The sequence below is a fragment of the Lampetra fluviatilis genome, unplaced genomic scaffold (assembly GCF_964198595.1).
Source record: "Lampetra fluviatilis unplaced genomic scaffold, kcLamFluv1.1 SCAFFOLD_930, whole genome shotgun sequence".
NCBI lineage: Eukaryota > Metazoa > Chordata > Hyperoartia > Petromyzontiformes > Petromyzontidae > Lampetra > Lampetra fluviatilis.
In genome coordinates this window covers 613-26,092 of record NW_027621508.1, presented here as the reverse complement: position 1 = coordinate 26,092, position 25,480 = coordinate 613, and the positions used below count along the sequence as shown (strand labels likewise).

At 51.9% G+C, this 25,480-nt stretch overlaps 1 protein-coding gene across 1 annotated transcript; it reads right to left on the bottom strand.

Moving 5' to 3' along the window:
* Nucleotides 1-1,969: 1,969 nt before the first annotated feature.
* LOC144955347 (DNA repair protein RAD51 homolog 3-like) lies at nucleotides 1,970-23,204 on the bottom strand. Its single transcript, XM_078885595.1, has 3 exons — nucleotides 23,046-23,204; nucleotides 20,419-20,493; nucleotides 1,970-2,157 (listed from the first exon to the last, which is right to left on the bottom strand). Exons 1-3 carry the CDS (start codon nucleotides 23,161-23,163, stop codon nucleotides 1,970-1,972), a joined length of 381 nt encoding a protein of 126 aa, XP_078741721.1. The 5' UTR covers nucleotides 23,164-23,204.
* Between the last annotated feature and the right edge of the window lie 2,276 nt (nucleotides 23,205-25,480).

Below are 25,480 nucleotides of genomic sequence, written 5' to 3'. Positions count from 1 at the left end.
TTTGCCCTGTCTAGAAAGGACCACTCACCCACCCACTCACCCACACACTAACCCACCCAAACACTCACACACCCACTCACCCACACACCCACTCACCCACTCACTCACCCACACACCCACACACTAACCCACCCACACACTCACCCACTCACTCACACACCCACTCACCCACACACTCACCTACACACTCACCCACACACACACTCACTCACCCACACACTCACCCACTCACCCACTCACCCACTCACCCACACACCCACACACACACTCACTCACCCACACACTCACCCACTCACCCACTCACCCACTCACCCACACACTCACCCACACACACACTCACCCACTCACCCACTCACCCACTCACCCACACACCCACACACACACTCACTCACCCACACACTCACCCACTCACCCACTCACCCACTCACCCACACACTCACCCACACACACACTCACACACACACTCACCCACCCACACACTCACCCACTCACCCACTCACCCACACACCCACCCACCCACCCACCCACCCACCCACACACCCACCCACCCACCCACCCACCCACCCACCCACCCACCCACCCACCCACCCACCCACCCACCCACCCACACACCCACCCACCCACTCACCCACACACACTCACACACACACTCACACACTCACCCACCCACCCACCCACACCACCCACCCACCCACCCACCCACCCACCCACACACCCACCCACCCACTCACCCACTCACCCACTCACTCACACACTCACCCACTCACTCACACACTCACCCACCCACCCACCCACCCACCCACACACCCACCCACCCACACACTCACCTACTCACCCACTCACCCACCCACTCATCCACTCACCCACCCACCCACCAACTCACCCACTCACTCACCCACCCACACACTCACCCACCCACCCACTCACCCACACATCCACTCACTCACCAACTCACCCACTCACTCACCCACTCACCCACCCACTCACTCACCCACTCACTCACCCACTCACCCACCCACTCACTCACCCACCCACACACTCACCCACTCACCCACCCACCCACTCACCCACCCACCCACTCACCCACACATCCACTCACTCACCAACTCACCTACTCACCCACCCACTCACCCACCCACACACTCACCCACCCACTCATCCACCCACTCATCCACCCACCCACTCATCCACTCACCCACTCACCCACACACACCCACCCACTCAACCACCCACCCACTCACCCACCCACCCACACACCCACCCACTCACCCACACACCCACCCACTCACCCACCCACTCACCCACTCACCCACCCACCCACTCACCCACCCACTCACCCACCCACCCACCCACTCACCCACCCACCCACCCACTCACCCACACACCCACCCACCCACCCACTCACCCACCCACTCACCCACCCACTCACCCACCCACTCACCCACCCACTCACCCACCCACCCACCCACCCACCCACTCACCCACCCACTCACCCACCCACCCACGCACTCACCCACCCACCCACCCACACACACACTCACCCACCCACCCACCACCCACCCACCCACGCACCCACCCACCCACCCACCCACCCACTCACCCACCCACCCACCCACCCACCCACCCACTCACCCACCCACCCACCCACCCACTCACTCACACACCCACCCACCCACCCACCCACTCACCCACCCACTCACCCACCCACCCACTCACCCACCCACCCACTCACCCACCCACCCACTCACCCACGCACCCACCCACCCACCCACTCACCCACCCACCCACTCACACACACACCCACCCACCCACCCACTCACACACACACCCACCCACTCACCCACCCACCCACCCACTCACCCACCCACCCACTCACCCACCCACCCACTCCCCCACCCACTCACCCACCCACCCACCCACACACCCACCCACCCACCCACCACCAACCACAACCACCACCACCGCCGCCTCACCAGATCTGAGTCTTGCCAACGCCGGGTGCCCCGCACAGCTCGGTGACGGCGCCCGTAGGGAACCCGCCCCCCAGCAGCGAGTCGAGAGCGGAGCAGAAGGACACCACGTCGCCACGCACCGCCTCCTCCTGCAGGAGCTCCAGCACCGTCACCGGCGCCGTCGCCGTGACGACGCCGGCAGCACCGGCACGGCTACGGCTACGGGGCGCCGTATCGCCGGAGATACTGGCGTCGGAGGAAAGGCCGTGGCTTGGATTGGCGCTGTGTTCGACCACTGATGATGATGGTGGTGGTGGTGCTGATGATGGTGGTGCTGATGATGGTGGTGCTGATGATGGTGCTGATGGTGGTGGTGCTGCTGATGATGGTGGTGGTGGTGCTGATGATGGTGGTGCTGATGATGGTGGTGCTGCTGATATTGATGATGGTGGTGGTGCTGATGATGGTGGTGCTGATGGTGGTGGTGCTGATGATGGTGGTGCTGATGGTGGTGGTGCTGCTGATGATGGTGGTGGTGGTGCTGATGATGGTGGTGCTGATGATGGTGATGGTGGTGCTGCTGATGATGATGATGGTGGTGCTGCTGATGATGATGATGGTGCTGCTGCTGATGCTGCTGATGGTGCCGATGATGACGGTGCTACTGCTGCTGATGACGATGCCACTGTTGCTGATGATGCTACTGCTGCTGCTGATGATGATGCTGATGCTGCTGATGATGGTGTTGCTACTGATGATGATGATGATGTCGTTGCTGATGATGCTACTGCTACTGCTGATGATGATGTTGCTACTGCTGCTGATGATGATGATGTTGCTACTGCTGATGATGATGATGTTGTTGCTACTGCTGCTGCTGATGATGGTGTTGCTACTGCTGCTGATGATGATGTTGTTGCTACTGCTGCTGATGATGATGATGATGTTGCTGCTGCTGATGATGATGATGTTGTTGCTACTGCTGCTGCTGCTGCTGATGATGGTGTTGCTACTGCTGCTGATGATGATGTTGTTGCTGATGCTGCTGCTGCTGCTGCTGCTGATGTTGCTGCTGCTGATGATGATGTTGTTGCTGATGCTGCTACTGCTGCTGCTGCTGCTGCTGATGATGATGTTGTTGCTGCTGCTGCTGATGTTGCTGCTGCTGATGATGTTGCTGCTGCTGATGATGATGTTGTTGCTGATGCTGCTGCTGCTGCTGCTTCTGCGCAGCAGGCTTCTGTTGGCTCCCCGTTGTCGTGCGCGTCTGGACGGTCGCGCCAAGGGGGGGGAGGGTGCAGTGTGACACTATTATACACTATTATACACTATTATACACTATTATACACTATTATACACTACTATACACTACTATACACTACTATACACTATTATACACTATTATACACTATTATACACTATTATACACTATTATACACTACTATACACTACTATACACTACTATACACTACTATACACTATTATACACTATTATACACTATTATACACTATTATACACTACTATACACTACTATACACTACTATACACTATTATACACTATTATACACTATTATACACTATTATACACTATTATACACTATTATACACTACTATACACTACTATACACTATTATACACTATTATACACTATTATACACTATTATACACTATTATACACTACTATACACTACTATACACTATTATACACTATTATACACTATTATACACTATTATACACTACTATACACTACTATACACTATTATACACTATTATACACTACTATACACTACTATACACTACTATACACTATTATACACTATTATACACTATTATACACTACTATACACTATTATACACTACTATACACTACTATACACTACTATACACTATTATACACTACTATACACTACTATACACTATTATACACTATTATACACTACTATACACTACTATACACTATTATACACTATTATACACTATTATACACTATTATACACTATTATACACTACTATACACTACAATACACTACTATACACTACTATACACTATTATACACTATTATACACTATTATACACTATTATACACTATTATACACTACTATACACTACTATACACTACTATACACTATTATACACTACTATACACTACTATACACTACTATACACTACTATACACTACTATACACTACTATACACTATTATACACTAGTGTATACACCTATTAATAACACTATTAATACACTTATTATACACTATTATACACTATATACACTATTATACACCTACTATACACTACTATCACTACTATACATCTACTAATACACTATTAATAACACTACTATACACTATTATACACTACTATACACTACTATACACTATAATACACTATTATACACTATTATACACTATTATACACTATTATACACTACTATACACTATTATACACTATTATACACTATTATACACTACTATACACTACTATACACTACTATACACTACTATTACACTACTATACACTACTATACACTATTATACACTACTATACACTACTATACACTATTATACACTATTATACACTATTATACACTATTATACACTACTATACACTATTATACACTATTATACACTACTATACACTACTATACACTACTATACACTACTATACACTATTATACACTACTATACACTACTTATACACTATTATACACTATATACACTATTATACACTATTATACACTATTATACACTATCTATACACTACTATACACTATTATACACTACTATACACTACTACACTACTATACACTACTATACACTATTATACACTATTATACACTATTATACACTACTATACACTATATACACTACTATACACTACTATACACTACTATACACTATTATACACTACTATACACTATACTATACACTACTATACACTATTATACACTATTATACACTACTATACACTACTATACACTACTTATACACTACTATACACTACTATACACTATTATACACTACTATACACTACTATACACTACTATACACTACTATACACTACTATACACTATTATACACTATTATACACTATTATACACTATTATACACTATTATACACTATTATACACTACTATACACTACTATACACTACTATACACTACTATACACTACTATACACTACTATACACTACTATACACTATCTATACACTACTATACACTACTATACACTACTATACACTACTATACACTACTATACACTATTATACACTATATACACTACTATACACTATATATACCACTACTTATACACTATTATACACTATTATACACTACATACATACACTACTATACACTACTACTATACACTACTATATACACTACTATACACTATTATACACTATTATACACTACTTATACCACTATCTACACTACTATACCACTACTATACACTATCTATACACTATTATACACTACTATACACTACTATACACTATATACACTACTATACACTATATACACTCTATACATAACACTATACACAACTTATACACTAATATACACTACTTATACACTATATACACTACTATACACTACTAACCACTACTTATACACTATTATACACTACTTATACACTACTAATACACTATATACACTATTATACACTAATATACACTACCTAAACACTACTATACACTAATATACACTAATATACACTACTATACACTACTATACACTATATACACTACTATACACTATTATACACTACTATACACTACTATACACTACTATACACTACTATACACTATTATACACTACTATACACTACTATACACTACTATACACTATTATACACTATTAATACACTACTAATACACTATTATACACTATTAATACACTATTATACACTACTATACACTACTATACACTACTACACACTACACTACACTACTTATACACTACTACACTATACACTACACTAATATACACTATTATACACTACTATACACTATTATACACTATTATACACTACTATACACTATATACACTATTATACACTATTATACACTACTATACACTACTATACACTATTATACACTACTATACACACTATAATACACTATATACACTACTATACACTATTATACACTACTATACACTATTATACACTACTATACACTATTATACACTATAAACACTACTATACACAATTATACACTATTATACACTATTATACACTACTATACACTACTATACACTACTATACTACTAATACACACTAACTACACTACACTACACTATACAATACTACACTATACACTACACTATATACACTATTATACACTACTATACACTATTATACACTATTATACACTACTATACACTATTATACACTATTATACTACAACTTATACACTACTACATACACTATTATACACTACTATACACTACTATACACTATTATACACTACTTATACACTACTATACACTATTATACACTACTATACACTATTATACACTATTATACACTATTATACACTATTATACACTACTATACACTACTATACACTATTATACACTACTATACACTACTATACACTATTATACACTACTATACACTATTATACACTACTATACACTATATACATACTATACACTATTATACACTACTATACACTATTATACACTACTATACACTATTATACACTATTATACACTACTATACACTACTATACACTACTACACACTACACTACACTACTATACACTACTACACTATACACTACACTATTATACACTATTATACACTACTATACACTATTATACACTATTATACACTATTATACACTATTATACACTACTATACACTACTATACACTACTATACACTACTATACACTATTATACACTATTATACACTACTATACACTATAATACACTACTATACACTATTATACATACTAACTATATACACTATTATACACTATTATACACTATTATACACTACTATACACTATTATACACTATTATACACTACTATACACTACTATACACTACTATACACTACTATACACTATTATACACTATTATACACTATTATACACTATTATACACTACTACACACTACACTACACTACTATACACTACTACACTATACACTACACTATTATACACTATTATACACTACTATACACTATTATACATTACTATACACTATTATACACTATTATACACTATTATACACTACTATACACTACTATACACTATACACTATTATACATTACTATACACTATTATACACTATTATACACTATTATACACTACTATACACTACTATACACTACTATACACTACTATACACTATTATACACTATTATACACTACTATACACTATTATACACTACTATACACTACTATACACTACTATACACTATTATACACTATTATACATTACTATACACTATTATACACTATTATACACTACTATACACTATTATACACTACTATACACTACTATACACTACTATACACTACTATACACTACTATACACTATTATACACTATTATACACTATTATACACTACTATACACTATTATACACTATTATACACTATTATACACTACTATACACTATTATACACTATTATACACTATTATAACACTATTATACACTACTATACACTACTATACACTACTATACACTACTATACACTACTATACACTACTATACACTATTATACACTATTATACACTACTATACACTACTATACACTACTATACACTACTATACACTACTATACACTAATATACACTATTATACACTATTATACACTATTATACACTATTATACACTATTATACACTACTATACACTACTATACACTATTATACACTACTATACACTATTATACACTACTATACACTACTATACACTACTATACACTATTATACACTACTATACACTACTATACACTATTATACACTACTATACACTACTATACACTACTATACACTATTATACACTACTATACACTATTATACACTAGTATACACTATTATACACTACTATACACTATTATACACGACTATACACTATTATACACTACTATACACTACTATACACTATTATACACTAGTATACACTATTATACACTATTATACACTATTATACACTATTATACACTATTATACACTATTATACACTAGTATACACTACTATACACTAGTATACACTACTATACACTACTATACACTACTATACACTATTATACACTATACACTACTACACACTACTACACACTATTATACACTATTATACACTATTATACACTATACACTACTATACACTATTATACACTATTATACACTACTACACACTATTATACACTATTACACACTACTATACACTACTATACACTACTACACACTATACACTACTACTATACACTACACTACTATACACTACACTGTTATACACTACACTATACACTACACTATACACTACACTACTATACACTACAATATACACTACTATACACTACATACACTACACTATACACTACACTACTATACACTACACTATACACTACACTACACACTACTATACACTACACTATACACTACACTACTATACACTACACTACTATACACTACACTATACACTACACTATACACTACACTAAACTATACACTACACTACACACTACACTACACTATACACTACACTATACACTACACTATACACTACACTACACACTACACTACACTATACACTACACACTCCACTACTACACTACACTACACTATACACTACACTACACACTACACTACACACTACACTACACACTACACTATACACTACACTACTACACACTACACACTACACTACACACTACACTACACACTATACACTACACTATACACTACACTACACACTATACACTATACACTACACTACACACTACACTACACACTACACTATACACTACACTATACACTACACTATACACTACACTATACACTACACTATACACTACACTACACACTACACTACACTCTATACACTATACACTACACTATACACTACACTATACACTACACTACTACACACGACACTATTTTAACTTGAAGTGAGAGCTGTGTGTGTGTGTGTCCCCGTCCGCTTGCTACGCACGACGGCGACACGGGACGACGGGACGACCCCAAGTCAGCGGAGACCACACGGCAAATAACTCGCGGACGCTCAGCGCCAGAGGTCGCAAACCGGGTACCCGATACCCGTACCCTACCCGATACCCGTACCCTACCCGATACCCGTACCCTACCCGATACCCGTACCCCTACCCCGATACCCCGTACCCTACCCGATACCCCGGCTACCCGTAGCCTACCCGATACCCGTACCCTACCCGATACCCGTACCCTACTCGATACCCGATACCCGTACCCTACCCGATACCCGTACCCTACCCGATACCCGTACCCTACCCGATACCCGATACCCGTACCCTACCCGATACCCGTACCCTACCCGATACCCGTACCTCTACCCGATACCCGTACCCTACCCGATACCCGTTACCCTACTACCCGATACCCGTACCCTACCCGATACCCGTACCCTACCCGATACCCGGCTACCCGTTAGCCTACCCGATACCCGTACCCTACCCGATACCCGTACCCTACTCGATACCCGATACCCGTACCCTACCCGATACCCGTACCCTACCCGATACCCGTACCCTACCCGATACCCGATACCCGTACCCGATACCCGTACCCTACCCGATACCCGATACCCGTACCCTACCTGATACCCGTACCCTACCCGATACCCGGCTACCCGTACCCTACCCGATACCCGTACCCTACCCGATACCCGTACCCTACACCCGATACCCGTACCCTACCCGTACCCTACACCCGATACCCGTACCCTACCCGATACCCGGCTACCCGTACCCTACCCAATACCCGTACCCTACCCGATACCCGGCTACCCATACCCTACCCGATACCCGTACCCTACCCGATACCCGTACCCTACCCGATACCCGTACCCTACCCGATACCCGTACCCTACCCGATACCCGTACCCTACCCGATACCCGTACCCTACCTGATACCCGTACCCTACCCGATACCCGGCTACCCGTACCCTACCCGATACCCGTACCCTACCCGATACCCTACCTGATACCCGATACCCGTACCCTACCCGATACCCGTACCCTACCCGATACCCGTACCCTACCCGATACCCGGCTACCCGTACCCTACCCGATACCCGTACCCTACCCGATACCCGATACCCGTACCCTACCTGATACCCGTACCCTACCCGATACCCGGCTACCCGTACCCTACCCGATACCCGTACCCTACCCGATACCCGATACCCGTACCCTACCTGATACCCGTACCCTACCCGATACCCGGCTACCCGTACCCTACCCGATACCCGTACCCTACCCGATACCCGATACCCGTACCCTACCTGATACCCGTACCCTACCCGATACCCGGCTACCCGTACCCTACCCGATACCCGTACCCTACACCCGATACCCGTACCCTAAACCCGATACCCGTACCCTACCCGATACCCGGCTACCCGTACCCTACCCGATACCCGTACCCTACACCCGATACCCGTACCCTACTCGATACCCGGCTACCCGTACCCAGCCCTGGTGCGGCCGGGTACGGGTACGGAGGGTAAGGATTCAAAACCCGTTTGCGACCTCTGGTTGGTGGGTGAGTAAGTGGGTGCGTGGGTGAGTGGGTGACTGCGTGGGTGAGTGGGTTAGTGAGTGAGTTCGTGAGTGGGTGAGTGGGTGAGTGGGTTAGTGAGTGGGTTAGTGAGTGAGTTCGTGAGTGGGTTAGTGGGTGGGTGGGTGAGTGAGTAGCTGAATTAGTGGGTGGGTGAGTGAGTGGGAGAGTTTGCGATCCTGGTGCGGCCGGGTACGGGTAGCCGGGTAATCCGTGAGTCACTGGTGAGTCACCGTGTGTCACTCATTTCCCAACGTCTTGTCTCTTCTCACAATTCAAGTTCCTAGAATCAACCCACCCGCGCCTGCAACGTGGCTTCATCCCCGAGGTCGCAATCAGGTACCCGATACCCGTACCCTACCCGTACCCGGCCAGGTACGGGTAGGGTACGGGTATCGGGTAGGGTACAGGTACCCGTTTGCGACCCTGGTGCGGCCGGGTACGGGTACGGAGGGTAAGGAATCGAAACCCGTTTGCGACCTCTGGTTGGTGGGTGAGTAAGTGGGTGCGTGGGTGAGTGGGTGAGTGCGTGGGTGAGTGAGTGAGTTCGTGAGTGGGTGAGTGAGTGGGTGAGTGAGTGAGTGAGTGGGTGAGTGAGTGAGTGGGAGAGTTTGCGATCCTGGTGCGGCCGGGTACGGGTACGGGTAGGCCGTGAGTCACTGGTGAGTCGCCGTTTGTCACTCATTTCCCAGCGTCTTGTCTCTTCTCACAATTCAAGTTCCTAGAATCAACCCACCCGCGCCTGCAACGTGGCTTCATCCCCGAGGTCGCAATCGGGTACCCGATACCCGTACCCTACCCGTACCCGGCCAGGTACGGGTAGGGTACGGGTATCGGGTAGGGTACAGGTACCCGTTTGCGACCCTGGTGCGGCCGGGTACGGGTACGGAGGGTAAGGAATCGAAACCCGTTTGCGACCTCTGGTTGGTGGGTGAGTAAGTGGGTGCGTGGGTTAGTGAGTGAGTTCGTGGGTGAGTGGGTTAGTGAGTGAGTTCGTGAGTGAGTGAGTGGGTGAGTGGGTGGGTGAGTGAGTGGGTGGGTGAGTGAGTGAGTAGCTGAATTAGTGGGTGGGTGAGTGAGTGAGTGGGAGAGTTTGCGATCCTGGTGCGGCTGGGTACACAGTTCAAGTTCCTAGAATCAACCCACCCGCGCCTGCAACGTGGCTTCATCCCAGAGGTCGCAATCAGGTACCCGATACCCGTACCCTACCCGTTACCCGGCCGGGTACGGGTAGGGTACAGGTACCCGTTTGCGACCCTGGTGCGGCCGGGTACGACGGGTAAGGAATCAAAACCCGTGTGCGACCCCTGCATAGCGGTGGTGACGTAGATTTTATCCAAAACATGGAGGGGGAATAACCGGTAAACCCGGAGACAAAATCCACGCAGAGACCACCACGGAGTGAGAGAGACGCAGACTCCACATCTACAGCAGCAGCAGCAGCAGGCGTCGTCAGGGTCTGGGATCGAACCCACGACCTCCTGTAGACCAGGCGAGGTGGTCAACATCTCTCAGGCTAATCGAACCCACGACCTCCTGTAGACCAGGCGAGGTAGTCAACATCTCTCAGGCTAATCGAACCCGCGACCTCCTGTAGACCAGGCGAGGTAGTCAACATCTCTCAGGCTAATCGAACCCACGACCTCCTGTAGACCAGGCGAGGTAGTCAACATCTCCCAGGCTAATCGAACCCACGACCTCCTGTAGACCAGGCGAGGTAGTCAACATCTCTCAGGCTAATCGAACCCACGACCTCCTGTAGACGAGGCGAGGTAGTCAACATCTCTCAGGCTAATCGAACCCACGACCTCCTGTAGACCAGGCGAGGTAGTCAACATCTCCCAGGCTAATCGAACCCACGACCTCCTGTAGATCAGGCGAGGTAGTCAACATCTCTCAGGCTAATCGAACCCACGACCTCCTGTAGACCAGGCGAGGTAGTCAACATCTCTCAGGCTAATCGAACCCACGACCTCCTGTAGACCAGGCGAGGTGGTCAACATCTCTCAGGCTAATCGAACCCACGACCTCCTGTAGACCAGGCGACGTAGTCAACATCTCTCAGGCTAAGCGAACCCACGACCTCCTGTAGACCAGGCGAGGTAGTCAACATCTCTCAGGCTAATCGAACCCACGACCTCCTGTAGACCAGGCGAGGTAGTCAACATCTCTCAGGCTAATCGAACCCACGACCTCCTGTAGACCAGGCGAGGTAGTCAACATCTCTCAGGCTAATCGAACCCACGACCTCCTGTAGACCAGGCGAGGTAGTCAACATCTCTCAGGCTAATCGAACCCACGACCTCCTGTAGACCAGGCGAGGTAGTCAACATCTCTCAGGCTAATCGAACCCACGACCTCCTGTAGACCAGGCGAGGTAGTCAACATCTCTCAGGCTAATCGAACCCACGACCTCCTGTAGACCAGGCGAGGTAGTCAACATCTCCCAGGGTCAGGATCGAACCCACGACCTCCTGTAGACCAGGCGAGGTGGTCAACATCTCTCAGGCTAATCGAACCCACGACCTCCTGTAGACCAGGCGAGGTAGTCAACATCTCCCAGGGTCAGGATCGAACCCACGACCTCCTGTAGACCAGGCGAGGTGGTCAACATCTCTCAGGCTAATCGAACCCACGACCTCCTGTAGACCAGGCGAGGTAGTCAACATCTCCCAGGGTCAGGATCGAACCCACGACCTCCTGTAGACCAGGCGAGGTAGTCAACATCTCTCAGGCTAATCGAACCCACGACCTCCTGTAGACCAGGCGAGGTGGTCAACATCTCTCAGGCTAATCGAACCCACGACCTCCTGTAGACCAGGCGAGGTAGTCAACATCTCTCAGGCTAATCGAACCCACGACCTCCTGTAGACCAGGCGAGGTAGTCAACATCTCTCAGGCTAATCGAACCCACGACCTCCTGTAGACCAGGCGAGGTAGTCAACATCTCTCAGGCTAATCGAACCCATGACCTCCTGTAGACCAGGCGAGGTAGTCAACATCTCCCAGGGTCAGGATCGAACCCACGACCTCCTGTAGACCAGGCGAGGTGGTCAACATCTCTCAGGCTAATCGAACCCACGACCTCCTGTAGACCAGGCGAGGTAGTCAACATCTCCCAGGGTCAGGATCGAACCCACGACCTCTTGTAGACCAGGCGAGGTGGTCAACATCTCTCAGGCTAATCGAACCCACGACCTCCTGTAGACCAGGCGAGGTAGTCAACATCTCTCAGGCTAATCGAACCCACGACCTCCTGTAGACCAGGCGAGGTAGTCAACATCTCCCAGGGTCAGGATCGAACCCACGACCTCCTGTAGACCAGGCGAGGTGGTCAACATCTCTCAGGCTAATCGAACCCACGACCTCCTGTAGACCAGGCGAGGTAGTCAACATCTCTCAGGCTAATCGAACCCACGACCTCCTGTAGACCAGGCGAGGTAGTCAACATCTCTCAGGCTAATCGAACCCACGACCTCCTGTAGACCAGGCGAGGTAGTCAACATCTCCCAGGGTCAGGATCGAACCCACGACCTCCTGTAGACCAGGCGAGGTAGTCAACATCTCTCAGGCTAATCGAACCCACGACCTCCTGTAGACCAGGCGAGGTGGTCAACATCTCTCAGGCTAATCGAACCCACGACCTCCTGTAGACCAGGCGAGGTAGTCAACATCTCTCAGGCTAATCGAACCCACGACCTCCTGTAGACCAGGCGAGGTAGTCAACATCTCCCAGGGTCAGGATCGAACCCACGACCTCCTGTAGACCAGGCGAGGTGGTCAACATCTCTCAGGCTAATCGAACCCACGACCTCCTGTAGACCAGGCGAGGTAGTCAACATCTCTCAGGCTAATCGAACCCACGACCTCCTGTAGACCAGGCGAGGTGGTCAACATCTCTCAGGCTAATCGAACCCACGACCTCCTGTAGACCAGGCGACGTAGTCAACATCTCTCAGGCTAAGCGAACCCACGACCTCCTGTAGACCAGGCGAGGTAGTCAACATCTCTCAGGCTAATCGAACCCACGACCTCCTGTAGACCAGGCGAGGTAGTCAACATCTCTCAGGCTAATCGAACCCACGACCTCCTGTAGACCAGGCGAGGTAGTCAACATCTCTCAGGCTAATCGAACCCACGACCTCCTGTAGACCAGGCGAGGTAGTCAACATCTCTCAGGCTAATCGAACCCACGACCTCCTGTAGACCAGGCGAGGTAGTCAACATCTCTCAGGCTAATCGAACCCACGACCTCCTGTAGACCAGGCGAGGTAGTCAACATCTCTCAGGCTAATCGAACCCACGACCTCCTGTAGACCAGGCGAGGTAGTCAACATCTCCCAGGGTCAGGATCGAACCCACGACCTCCTGTAGACCAGGCGAGGTGGTCAACATCTCTCAGGCTAATCGAACCCACGACCTCCTGTAGACCAGGCGAGGTAGTCAACATCTCCCAGGGTCAGGATCGAACCCACGACCTCCTGTAGACCAGGCGAGGTGGTCAACATCTCTCAGGCTAATCGAACCCACGACCTCCTGTAGACCAGGCGAGGTAGTCAACATCTCCCAGGGTCAGGATCGAACCCACGACCTCCTGTAGACCAGGCGAGGTAGTCAACATCTCTCAGGCTAATCGAACCCACGACCTCCTGTAGACCAGGCGAGGTGGTCAACATCTCTCAGGCTAATCGAACCCACGACCTCCTGTAGACCAGGCGAGGTAGTCAACATCTCTCAGGCTAATCAAACCCACGACCTCCTGTAGACCAGGCGAGGTAGTCAACATCTCTCAGGCTAATCGAACCCACGACCTCCTGTAGACCAGGCGAGGTAGTCAACATCTCTCAGGCTAATCGAACCCACGACCTCCTGTAGACCAGGCGAGGTAGTCAACATCTCCCAGGGTCAGGATCGAACCCACGACCTCTTGTAGACCAGGCGAGGTGGTCAACATCTCTCAGGCTAATCGAACCCACGACCTCCTGTAGACCAGGCGAGGTAGTCAACATCTCTCAGGCTAATCGAACCCACGACCTCCTGTAGACCAGGCGAGGTAGTCAACATCTCCCAGGGTCAGGATCGAACCCACGACCTCCTGTAGACCAGGCGAGGTGGTCAACATCTCTCAGGCTAATCGAACCCACGACCTCCTGTAGACCAGGCGAGGTAGTCAACATCTCTCAGGCTAATCGAACCCACGACCTCCTGTAGACCAGGCGAGGTAGTCAACATCTCTCAGGCTAATCGAACCCACGACCTCCTGTAGACCAGGCGAGGTAGTCAACATCTCCCAGGGTCAGGATCGAACCCACGACCTCCTGTAGACCAGGCGAGGTAGTCAACATCTCTCAGGCTAATCGAACCCACGACCTCCTGTAGACCAGGCGAGGTGGTCAACATCTCTCAGGCTAATCGAACCCACGACCTCCTGTAGACCAGGCGAGGTAGTCAACATCTCTCAGGCTAATCGAACCCACGACCTCCTGTAGACCAGGCGAGGTAGTCAACATCTCCCAGGGTCAGGATCGAACCCACAACCTCCTGTAGACCAGGCGAGGTGGTCAACATCTCTCAGGCTAATCGAACCCACGACCTCCTGTAGACCAGGCGAGGTGGTCAACATCTCCCAGGGTCAGGATCGAACCGACGACCTCCTGTAGACCAGGCGAGGTGGTCAACATCTCACTAAGCAGAGAGAGAGACGCAGACTGCAAATATACAGCAGCAGCAGGCATCGTCAGGGTCTGGGATCGAACCCACGACCTCTTGCGTACCGGGCGAGATAGTTAACATCTCCTAGCCACCGTGATGATGATGATGATGAGAGAGACGCAGACTACAAATATACAGCAGCAGCAGCAGGCATCGTCAGGGTCTGGGATCGAACCCACGACCTCTTGCGTACCGGGCGAGATAGTTAACATCTCCTAGCCACCGTGATGATGATGATGATGAGAGAGACGCAGACTACAAATATACAGCAGCAGCAGCAGGCATCGTCAGGGTCTGGGATCGAACCCACGACCTCTTGCGTACCGGGCGAGATAGTTAACATCTCCTAGCCACCGTGATGATGATGATGATGAGAGAGACGCAGACTACAAATATACAGCAGCAGCAGGCGTCGTTAGGGTCTGGGATCGAACCCATGACCTCCTGAGGAACCTGAGTACAGTCCAGTCTATGGGTTCAGTGACAGGTCTATGGGTTCAGGGTGAGGTCTATGGGTTCAGGGTGAGGTCTATAGGTTCAGGGTGAGGTCTATAGGTACAGGGCGAGGTCTATGGGTTCAGTGACAGGTCTATGGGTTCAGGGTGAGGTCTATAGGTTCAGGGTGAGGTCTATAGGTTCAGTGACAGGTCTATGGGTTCAGTGACAGGTCTATAGGTTCAGGGTGAGGTCTATGGGTTCAGGGTGAGTTCTATGGGTTCAGGGTGAGGTCTATAGGTTCAGTGACAGGTCTATGGGTTCAGGGTGAGGTCTATGGGTTCAGGGTGAGGTCTATGGGTTCAGGGTGAGGTCTATAGGTTCAGGGTGAGGTCTATGGGTTCAGGGTGAGGTCTATGGGTTCAGGGTGAGGTCTATAGGTTCAGGCTGAGGTCTATGGGTTCAGGGTGAGGTCTATGGGTTCAGGGTGAGGTCTATAGGTTCAGGGTGAGGTCTATGGGTTCAGGGCGAGGTATATGGGTTCAGGTGAGGTCTCTGGGTTCAGGGTGAGGTCTATAGGTTCAGGGTGAGGTATATAGGTTCAGTGACAGGTCTATGGGTTCAGGGTGAGTTCTATGGGTTCAGGGTGCGGTCTATAGGTTCAGTGACAGGTCTATGGGTTCAGGGTGAGGTCTATGGGTTCAGGGTGAGGTCTATAGGTTCAGGGTGAGGTCTATGGGTTCAGGGTGAGGTCTATAGGTTCAGGGTGAGGTCTATAGGTTCAGGGTGAGTTCTATAGGTTCAGGGTGAGGTCTATAGGTTCAGTGACAGGTCTATGGGTTCAGGGTGAGGTCTATGGGTTCAGGGTGAGGTCTATAGGTTTAGGGTGAGTTCTATGGGTTCAGGGTGAGTTCTATGGGTTCAGGGTGAGGTCTATAGGTTCAGGGGGAGTTCTATGGGTTTAGGGTGAGGTCTATGGGTTCAGGGTGAGGTCTATAGGTTTAGGGTGAGTTCTATGGGTTCAGGGTGAGTTCTATGGGTTCAGGGTGAGGTATATAGGTTTAGGGTGAGGTCTATGGGTTCAGGGTGAGTTCTATGGGTTCAGGGTGAGGTATATAGGTTTAGGGTGAGTTCTATGGGTTTAGGGTGAGGTCTATGGGTTCAGGGTGAGTTATATGGGTTCAGAGTGAGGTCTATAGGTTCAGGGTGAGTTCTATGGGTTCAGGGTGAGTTATATGGGGTCAGGGTGAGGTCTATGGGTTCAGGGTGAGTTCTATGGGTTTAGGGTGAGTTCTATGGGTTTAGGGTCAGGTCTATGGGGTCAGGGTGAGGTCTATGGGTTCAGGGTGAGTTCTTTGGGTTCCGGGTGAGTTCTATGGGTTCAGGGTGAGTTCTATGGGTTCAGGGTGAGGTATATAGGTTTAGGGTGAGGTCTATGGGTTCAGGGTGAGTTCTATGGGTTCAGGGTGAGGTATATAGGTTTAGGGTGAGTTCTATGGGTTTAGGGTGAGGTCTATGGGTTCAGGGTGAGTTATATGGGTTCAGAGTGAGGTCTATAGGTTCAGGGTGAGTTCTATGGGTTCAGGGTGAGTTATATGGGGTCAGGGTGAGGTCTATGGGTTCAGGGTGAGTTCTATGGGTTTAGGGTGAGTTCTATGGGTTTAGGGTCAGGTCTATGGGGTCAGGGTGAGGTCTATGGGTTCAGGGTGAGTTCTTTGGGTTCCGGGTGAGTTCTATGGGTTCAGGGTGAGTTCTATGGGTTCAGGGTGAGGTCTATGGGTTCAGGATGAGTTCTATGGGGTCAGGGTGAGGTCTATAGGTTCAGTGACAGGTCTATGGGTTCAGGGTGAGGTCTATGGGTTCAGAGTGAGGTCTATAGGTTCAGGGTGAGGTCTATGGGTTCAGGGTGAGGTCTATGGGTTCAGGGTGAGGTCTATAGGTTCAGGGTGAGGTCTATGGGTTCAGGGTGAGGTCTATGGGTTCAGGGTGAGGTCTATAGGTTCAGGGTGAGGTCTATGGGTTCAGGGCGAGGTCTATGGGTTCAGGTCAGGTCTCTGGGTTCAGGGTGAGGTCTATAGGTTCAGGGTGAGGTATATAGGTTCAGTGACAGGTCTATGGGTTCAGGGTGAGTTCTATGGGTTCAGGGTGCGGTCTATAGGTTCAGTGACAGGTCTATGGGTTCAGGGTGAGGTCTATGGGTTCAGGGTGAGGTCTATAGGTTCAGGGTGAGGTCTATGGGTTCAGGGTGAGGTCTATAGGTTCAGGGTGAGGTCTATAGGTTCAGGGTGAGTTCTATAGGTTCAGGGTGAGGTCTATAGGTTCAGTGACAGGTCTATGGGTTCAGGGTGAGGTCTATGGGTTCAGGGTGAGGTCTATAGGTTTAGGGTGAGTTCTATGGGTTCAGGGTGAGTTCTATGGGTTCAGGGTGAGGTCTATAGGTTCAGGGGGAGTTCTATGGGTTTAGGGTGAGGTCCATGGGTTCAGGGTGAGGTCTATAGGTTTAGGGTGAGTTCTATGGGTTCAGGGTGAGTTCTATGGGTTCAGGGTGAGGTATATAGGTTTAGGGTGAGTTCTATGGGTTCAGGGTGAGGTCTATAGGTTTAGGGTGAGTTCTATGGGTTCAGGGTGAGGTCTATAGGTTCAGGGTGAGGTCTATGGGTTCAGGGTGAGTTCTATGGGTTCAGGGTGAGGTATATAGGTTTAGGGTGAGTTCTATGGGTTTAGGGTGAGGTCTATGGGTTCAGGGTGAGTTCTATGGGTTCAGAGTGAGGTCTATAGGTTCAGGGTGAGTTATATGGGTTCAGGGTGAGTTATATGGGGTCAGGGTGAGGTCTATGGGTTCAGGGTGAGTTCTATGGGTTTAGGGTGAGTTCTATGGGTTTAGGGTGAGGTCTATGGGGTCAGGGTGAGGTCTATGGGTTCAGGGTGAGTTCTTTGGGTTCAGGGTGCGTTATATGGGTTCAGGGTGAGTTCTATGGGTTCAGGGTGAGGTCTATGGGTTCAGGATGAGTTCTATGGGGTCAGGGTGAGGTCTATAGGTTCAGTGACAGGTCTATGGGTTCAGGGTGAGGTCTATGAGGTCAGGGTGAGGTCTATGGGTTCAGGGTGAGTTCTATGGGGTCAGGGTGAGGTCTATAGGTTCAGGGTGAGTTCTATAGGTTCAGGGTGAGGTCTATAGGTTCAGTGACAGGTCTATGGGTTCAGGGTGAGGTCTATGGGTTCAGGGTAAGGTCTATGGGTTCAGGGTGAGGTCTATAGGTTTAGGGTGAGTTCTATGGGTTTAGGGTGAGGTCTATGGGGTCAGGGTGAGGTCTATGGGGTCAGGGTGAGGTCTATGGGTTCAGGGTGAGTTCTATGGGTTTAGGGTGAGTTCTATGGGTTTAGGGTGAGGTCTATGGGGTCAGGGTGAGGTCTATGGGTTCAGGGTGAGCTCTATGGGTTCAGGGTGAGTTCTATGGGTTCAGGGTGAGTTATATGGGGTCAGGGTGAGTTCTATGGGTTCAGGGTGAGTTCTATGGGTCAGGGTGAGTTCTATGGGGTCAGGGTGAGGTCTATGGGTCTCACCTTTTCTCAGCACTGTCTGCAGAATATCCAGAGCCTCCTCTTTCGATACTCCCAGCTCTGGAGGGGAATGTGCAGAGGGGGGAGTGAGGAGTGGTGAGTACATTCCAACCTCACCACCCCACTCACCACTTCACTCACTCACCACTCACTCACCCCACTCACTCCCCTCACCATTCCCTCCTCACCAGCCTCACTCACTCTCTCACTCACCACCTCAGTCACTCCTCACTCACCACCCACTCACTCACCAACCTCACTCACTCTCTCACTCACCACCTCACCAACCTCCCTCACTCACCACCTCACCACCTCCCTCACTCACCACCTCCCTCACCACCCCCACTCACTCCCTCACCACCCCCCTCACTCCCTCACCACCCCCCTCACCCCTCACCACCCCCACTCACCACCCCCCTCACCACCTCCACTCACCACCCCCCTCACCACCCCCCACTCACTCCCTCACCACCCCTACTCACCACCCCCACTCACTCTCCCTCACCACCCCCCCTCACCAACCCCCTCACCACCTCCACTCACCACCCCCACTCACCCCCTCACCACCCCTACTCACCACCCCCTCCCCTCACCACCCCCACTCACCACCACCCCCCCCACCCCACTCACCACCCCCCCTCACCCCCTCACCACCCCCCTCACCACCCCCCTCACCACCCCCCTCACCACCCCCCCTCACCACCCCCCTCACCACCCCCCCTCACCACCCCCCTCACCACCCCCCTCACCCCCTCACCACCCGCCTCACTCCCTCACCACCCCCCTCACCCCTCACCACCCCCCTCACCACCCCCCACTCACCCCCTCACCACCCCCTCACTCCCTCACCACCCCCCTCACCACCCCCTCACCACCCCCTCACCACCCCCTCACCACCCCCCTCACTCCCTCACCACCCCCCTCACCACCCCCCTCACCACCCCCTCACCACCCCCCTCACCACCCCCTCACCACCCCCCCTCACCCCCTCACCACCCCCCTCACCACCCCCCTCCCCACCCCCCTCACCACCCCCTCACCACCCCCTCACCACCCCCCTCACCACCCCCTCACCACCCCCCTCACCACCCCCCTCACCACCCCCCTCACCACCCCCCTCCCCACCCCCCTCACCACCCCCCTCACCCTCCTCACCACCCCCTCACCACCCCCCTCACTCCCTCACCACCCCCCTCACCACCCCCTCACCACCCCCTCACCACCCCCTCACCACCCCCCTCACTCCCTCACCACCCCCCTCACCACCCCCTCACCACCCCCTCACCACCCCCCTCACTCCCTCACCACCCCCCTCACCACCCCCCTCACCACCCCCCTCACCACCCCCCTCACCACCCCCTCACCACCCCCCTCACCACCCCCCTCACCACCCCCTCACCACCCCCTCACCACCCACCTCACCACCCCCCCTCACTCCCTCACCACCCCCCTCACTCCCTCACCACCCCCCTCACCACCCCCTCACCACCCCCACTCACTCCTCACCACCCCCCTCACCACCCCCTCACCATCCCCCTCACCACCCCCCTCACCACCCCCTCACCACCCCCCTCACCACCCCCCTCACCACCCCCCTCCCCACCCCCCTCACCACCCCCCTCACCCTCCTCACCACCCCCTCACCACCCCCCTCACCACCCCCTCACCACCCCCTCACCACCCCCTCACCACCCCCTCACCACCCCCCTCACCACCCCCCTCACTCCCTCACCACCCCCCTCACCACCCCCTCACCACCCCCCTCACTCCCTCACCACCCCCCTCACCACCCCCTCACCGTCCCCTCACCACCCCCTCACCACCCCCCTCACCACCCCCCTCACCACCCCCTCACCACCCCCTCACCACCCCCCTCACCACCCCCCCTCACTCCCTCACCACCCCCCTCACTCCCTCACCACCCCCCTCACCACCCCCTCACCACCCCCACTCACTCCTCACCACCCCCCCTCACCACCCCCTCACCACCCCCCTCACCACCCCCCTCACCACCCCCTCACCACCCCCCTCACCACCCCCCTCACCACCCCCCTCCCCACCCCCCTCACCACCCCCCTCACCCTCCTCACCACCCCCTCACCACCCCCCTCACTCCCTCACCACCCCCCTCACCACCCCCTCACCACCCCCTCACCACCCCCCTCACCACCCCCTCACCACCCCCCTCACCACCCCCCTCACCACCCCCCTCACCACCCCCTCACCACCCCCTCACCACCCCCCTCACTCCCTCACCACCCCCCTCACCACCCCCTCACCACCCCCTCACCACCCCCTCACCACCCCCCTCACCACCCCCCTCACCACCCCCTCACCACCCCCTCACCACCCCCCTCACCACCCCCCTCACCACCCCCCCTCACTCCCTCACCACCCCCCTCACTCCCTCACCACCCCCCTCACCACCCCCTCACCACCCCCACTCACTCCTCACCACCCCCCTCACCACCCCCTCACTCCCTCACCACCCCCTCACCACCCCCCTCACCACCCCCCTCACCACCCCCTCACCACCCCCCTCACCACCCCCCTCACTCCCTCACCACCCCCCTCACCACCCCCTCACCACCCCCCTCACCACCTCCACTCACCGCGGCTGAGCTGCGAGGGCTTGACCCCCACGAGGTCTCCCGCGGTCTCGAACCCGGCGGCCATCAATCGCTCCTTGTGACGAGGCGGCAGCGGGAAGCTGCCTGTGGCGCGCTGCATCCTCACCACCTCGCCTCCTCACCACCTCGCCTCCTCACCACCTCGCCTCCTCACCTCCTCACCACCTCACCTCAACTCCTCACCCTGACACTCACCTCGCCCTCACCACCTCGCCTCCTCACCACCTCGCCCTCACCACCTCACCCTCACCACCTCGCCTCCTCACCACCTCGCCCTCACCTCGCCCTCACCACCTCGTCCTCACCTCCTCACCCTGACACTCACCTCGCCCTCACCTCGCCCTCACCTCAGCCTCACCTCCTCACCCTCACCACCTCGTCCTCACCTCCTCGCCCTCACCTCAACTCCTCACCCTGACACTCACCTCAACTCCTCACCACCTCGCCCTCACCTCCTCACCCTCACCTCAACTCCTCACCCTCACCTCCTCGCCCTCACACTCACCTCGCCCTCACCTCACCCTCACCACCTCGCCTCCTCACCACCTCGCCCTCACCTCGGCCTCACCACCCTGACACTCACCTCACCCTCACCTCGCCCTCACCTCAACTCCTCACCCTCTCACCTCACCCTCCCGTCACCCTCACCTCAGCCTCGCCTCACCTGAACCTCCCTTCACCCTCACCTCTCACTCGCCTCACCCTCGCCTCACCCTCGCCTCACCCTCGCCTCACCTCACCCTACCTCACCCTCACCCTCCCTTTACCCTCCCCTCACCCTCCCCTCACCCTCCCCTCACCCTACCTCACCCTCACCTCGCCTCACCCTCACCTCAACCTCACCCTCTCACTCACCTCACACTCACCTCACCCTAACCTCACCGTCTCCTCACCTCAACCTCACCCTCCCTTCACTCTCACCTCACCCTCCCCTCACCCTACCTCACCCTCACCTCACCCTACCTCACCCTACCTCACCCTACCTCACCCTCTCCTCACCCTACCCTCACCCTCTCCTCACCCTACCTCACCCTCTCCTCACCTCCCGTCACCCTCCCCTCACCCTCCCCTCACCCTCTCACTCACCTCACCCTCCCCTCACCCTACCCTCACCCTCCCCTCACCCTCGCCTCACCCTACCTCACCCTACCTCACCCTACCTCACCCTCCCCTCACCCTAGCTCACCCTCCCCTCACCCTACCCTCACCCTACCACCTACCTCACCCTCCCTTCACTCTCACCTCACCCTCCCCCTACCTCACCCTACCTCACCCTACCTCACCCTACCTCACCCTCCCCTCACCTCAACCTCACCCTCCCTTCACTCTCACCTCACCCTCCCCCTACCTCACCCTACCTCACCCTCCCCTCACCTCAACCTCACCCTCCCTTCACTCTCACCTCGCCTCACCCTCTCACCCTACCTCACCCTCTCCTCACCCTCCCCTCACCCTCCCCTCACCCTCGCCTCACCCTACCTCACCCTACCTCACCCTCCCCTCACCCTAGCTCACCCTCCCCTCACCCTACCTCACCCTACCTCACCCTACCTCACCCTCCCCTCACCCTACCTCACCCTCCCCTCACCCTACCTCACCCTACCTCACCCTCCCCTCACCCTAGCTCACCCTCCCCTCACCCTACCTCACCCTACCTCACCCTACCTCACCCTACCTCACCCTCCCTTCACTCTCACCTCACCCTCCCCTCACCCTACCTCACCCTACCTCACCCTACCTCACCCTCCCCTCACCTCAACCTCACCCTCCCTTCACTCTCACCTCGCCTCACCCTCTCACCCTACCTCACCCTCTCCTCACCCTCCCTCACCCTCCCCTCACCCTACCTCACCCTACCTCACCCTACCTCACCCTCACCCTACCTCACCCTCCCCTCACCCTACCTCACCCTCTCCTCACCCTACCCTCACCCTCTCCTCACCCTACCTCACCCTCTCCTCACCTCCCGTCACCCTACCTCACCCTACCTCACCCTCCCCTCACCCTACCTCACCCTACCTCACCCTACCTCACCCTACCTCACCCTCCCCTCACCCTACCTCACCCTCACCCTACCTCACCCTCCCCTCACCCTCTCCTCACCCTACCCTCACCCTCTCCTCACCCTACCTCACCCTACCTCACCCTACCTCACCCTACCTCACCCTACCTCACCCTCCCCTCACCCTACCTCACCCTCCCCTCACCCTCCCCTCACCCTACCTCACCCTACCTCACCCTACCTCACCCTCTCCTCACCCTACCTCACCGTCTCCTCACCTCCCGTCACCCTACCTCACCCTCCCCTCACCCTCACCCTCCCCTCACCCTACCTCACCCTACCTCACCCTCTCCTCACCTCAACCTCACCCTCCCTTCACTCTCACCCTACCTCACCCTACCTCACCCTACCTCAC

What these genes read in the sequence shown, in the direction of transcription:
- LOC144955347 (XM_078885595.1), bottom strand. Translation starts at nt 23,163, where the DNA reads ATGCAGCGCGCCACAGGCAGCTTCCCGCTGCCGCCTCGTCACAAGGAG. An exon ending in GCCCTCGCAGCTCAGCCGCG is followed by an intron (nt 20,494 to 23,045) that starts GTGAGTGGAGGT and finishes ATTCCCCTCCAG; the next exon opens with AGCTGGGAGTATCGAAAGAG. An exon ending in AGGTGAGACCCATAGACCTC is followed by an intron (nt 2,158 to 20,418) that starts ACCCTGACCCCA and finishes GTAGCCGTGCCG; the next exon opens with GTGCTGCCGGCGTCGTCACG.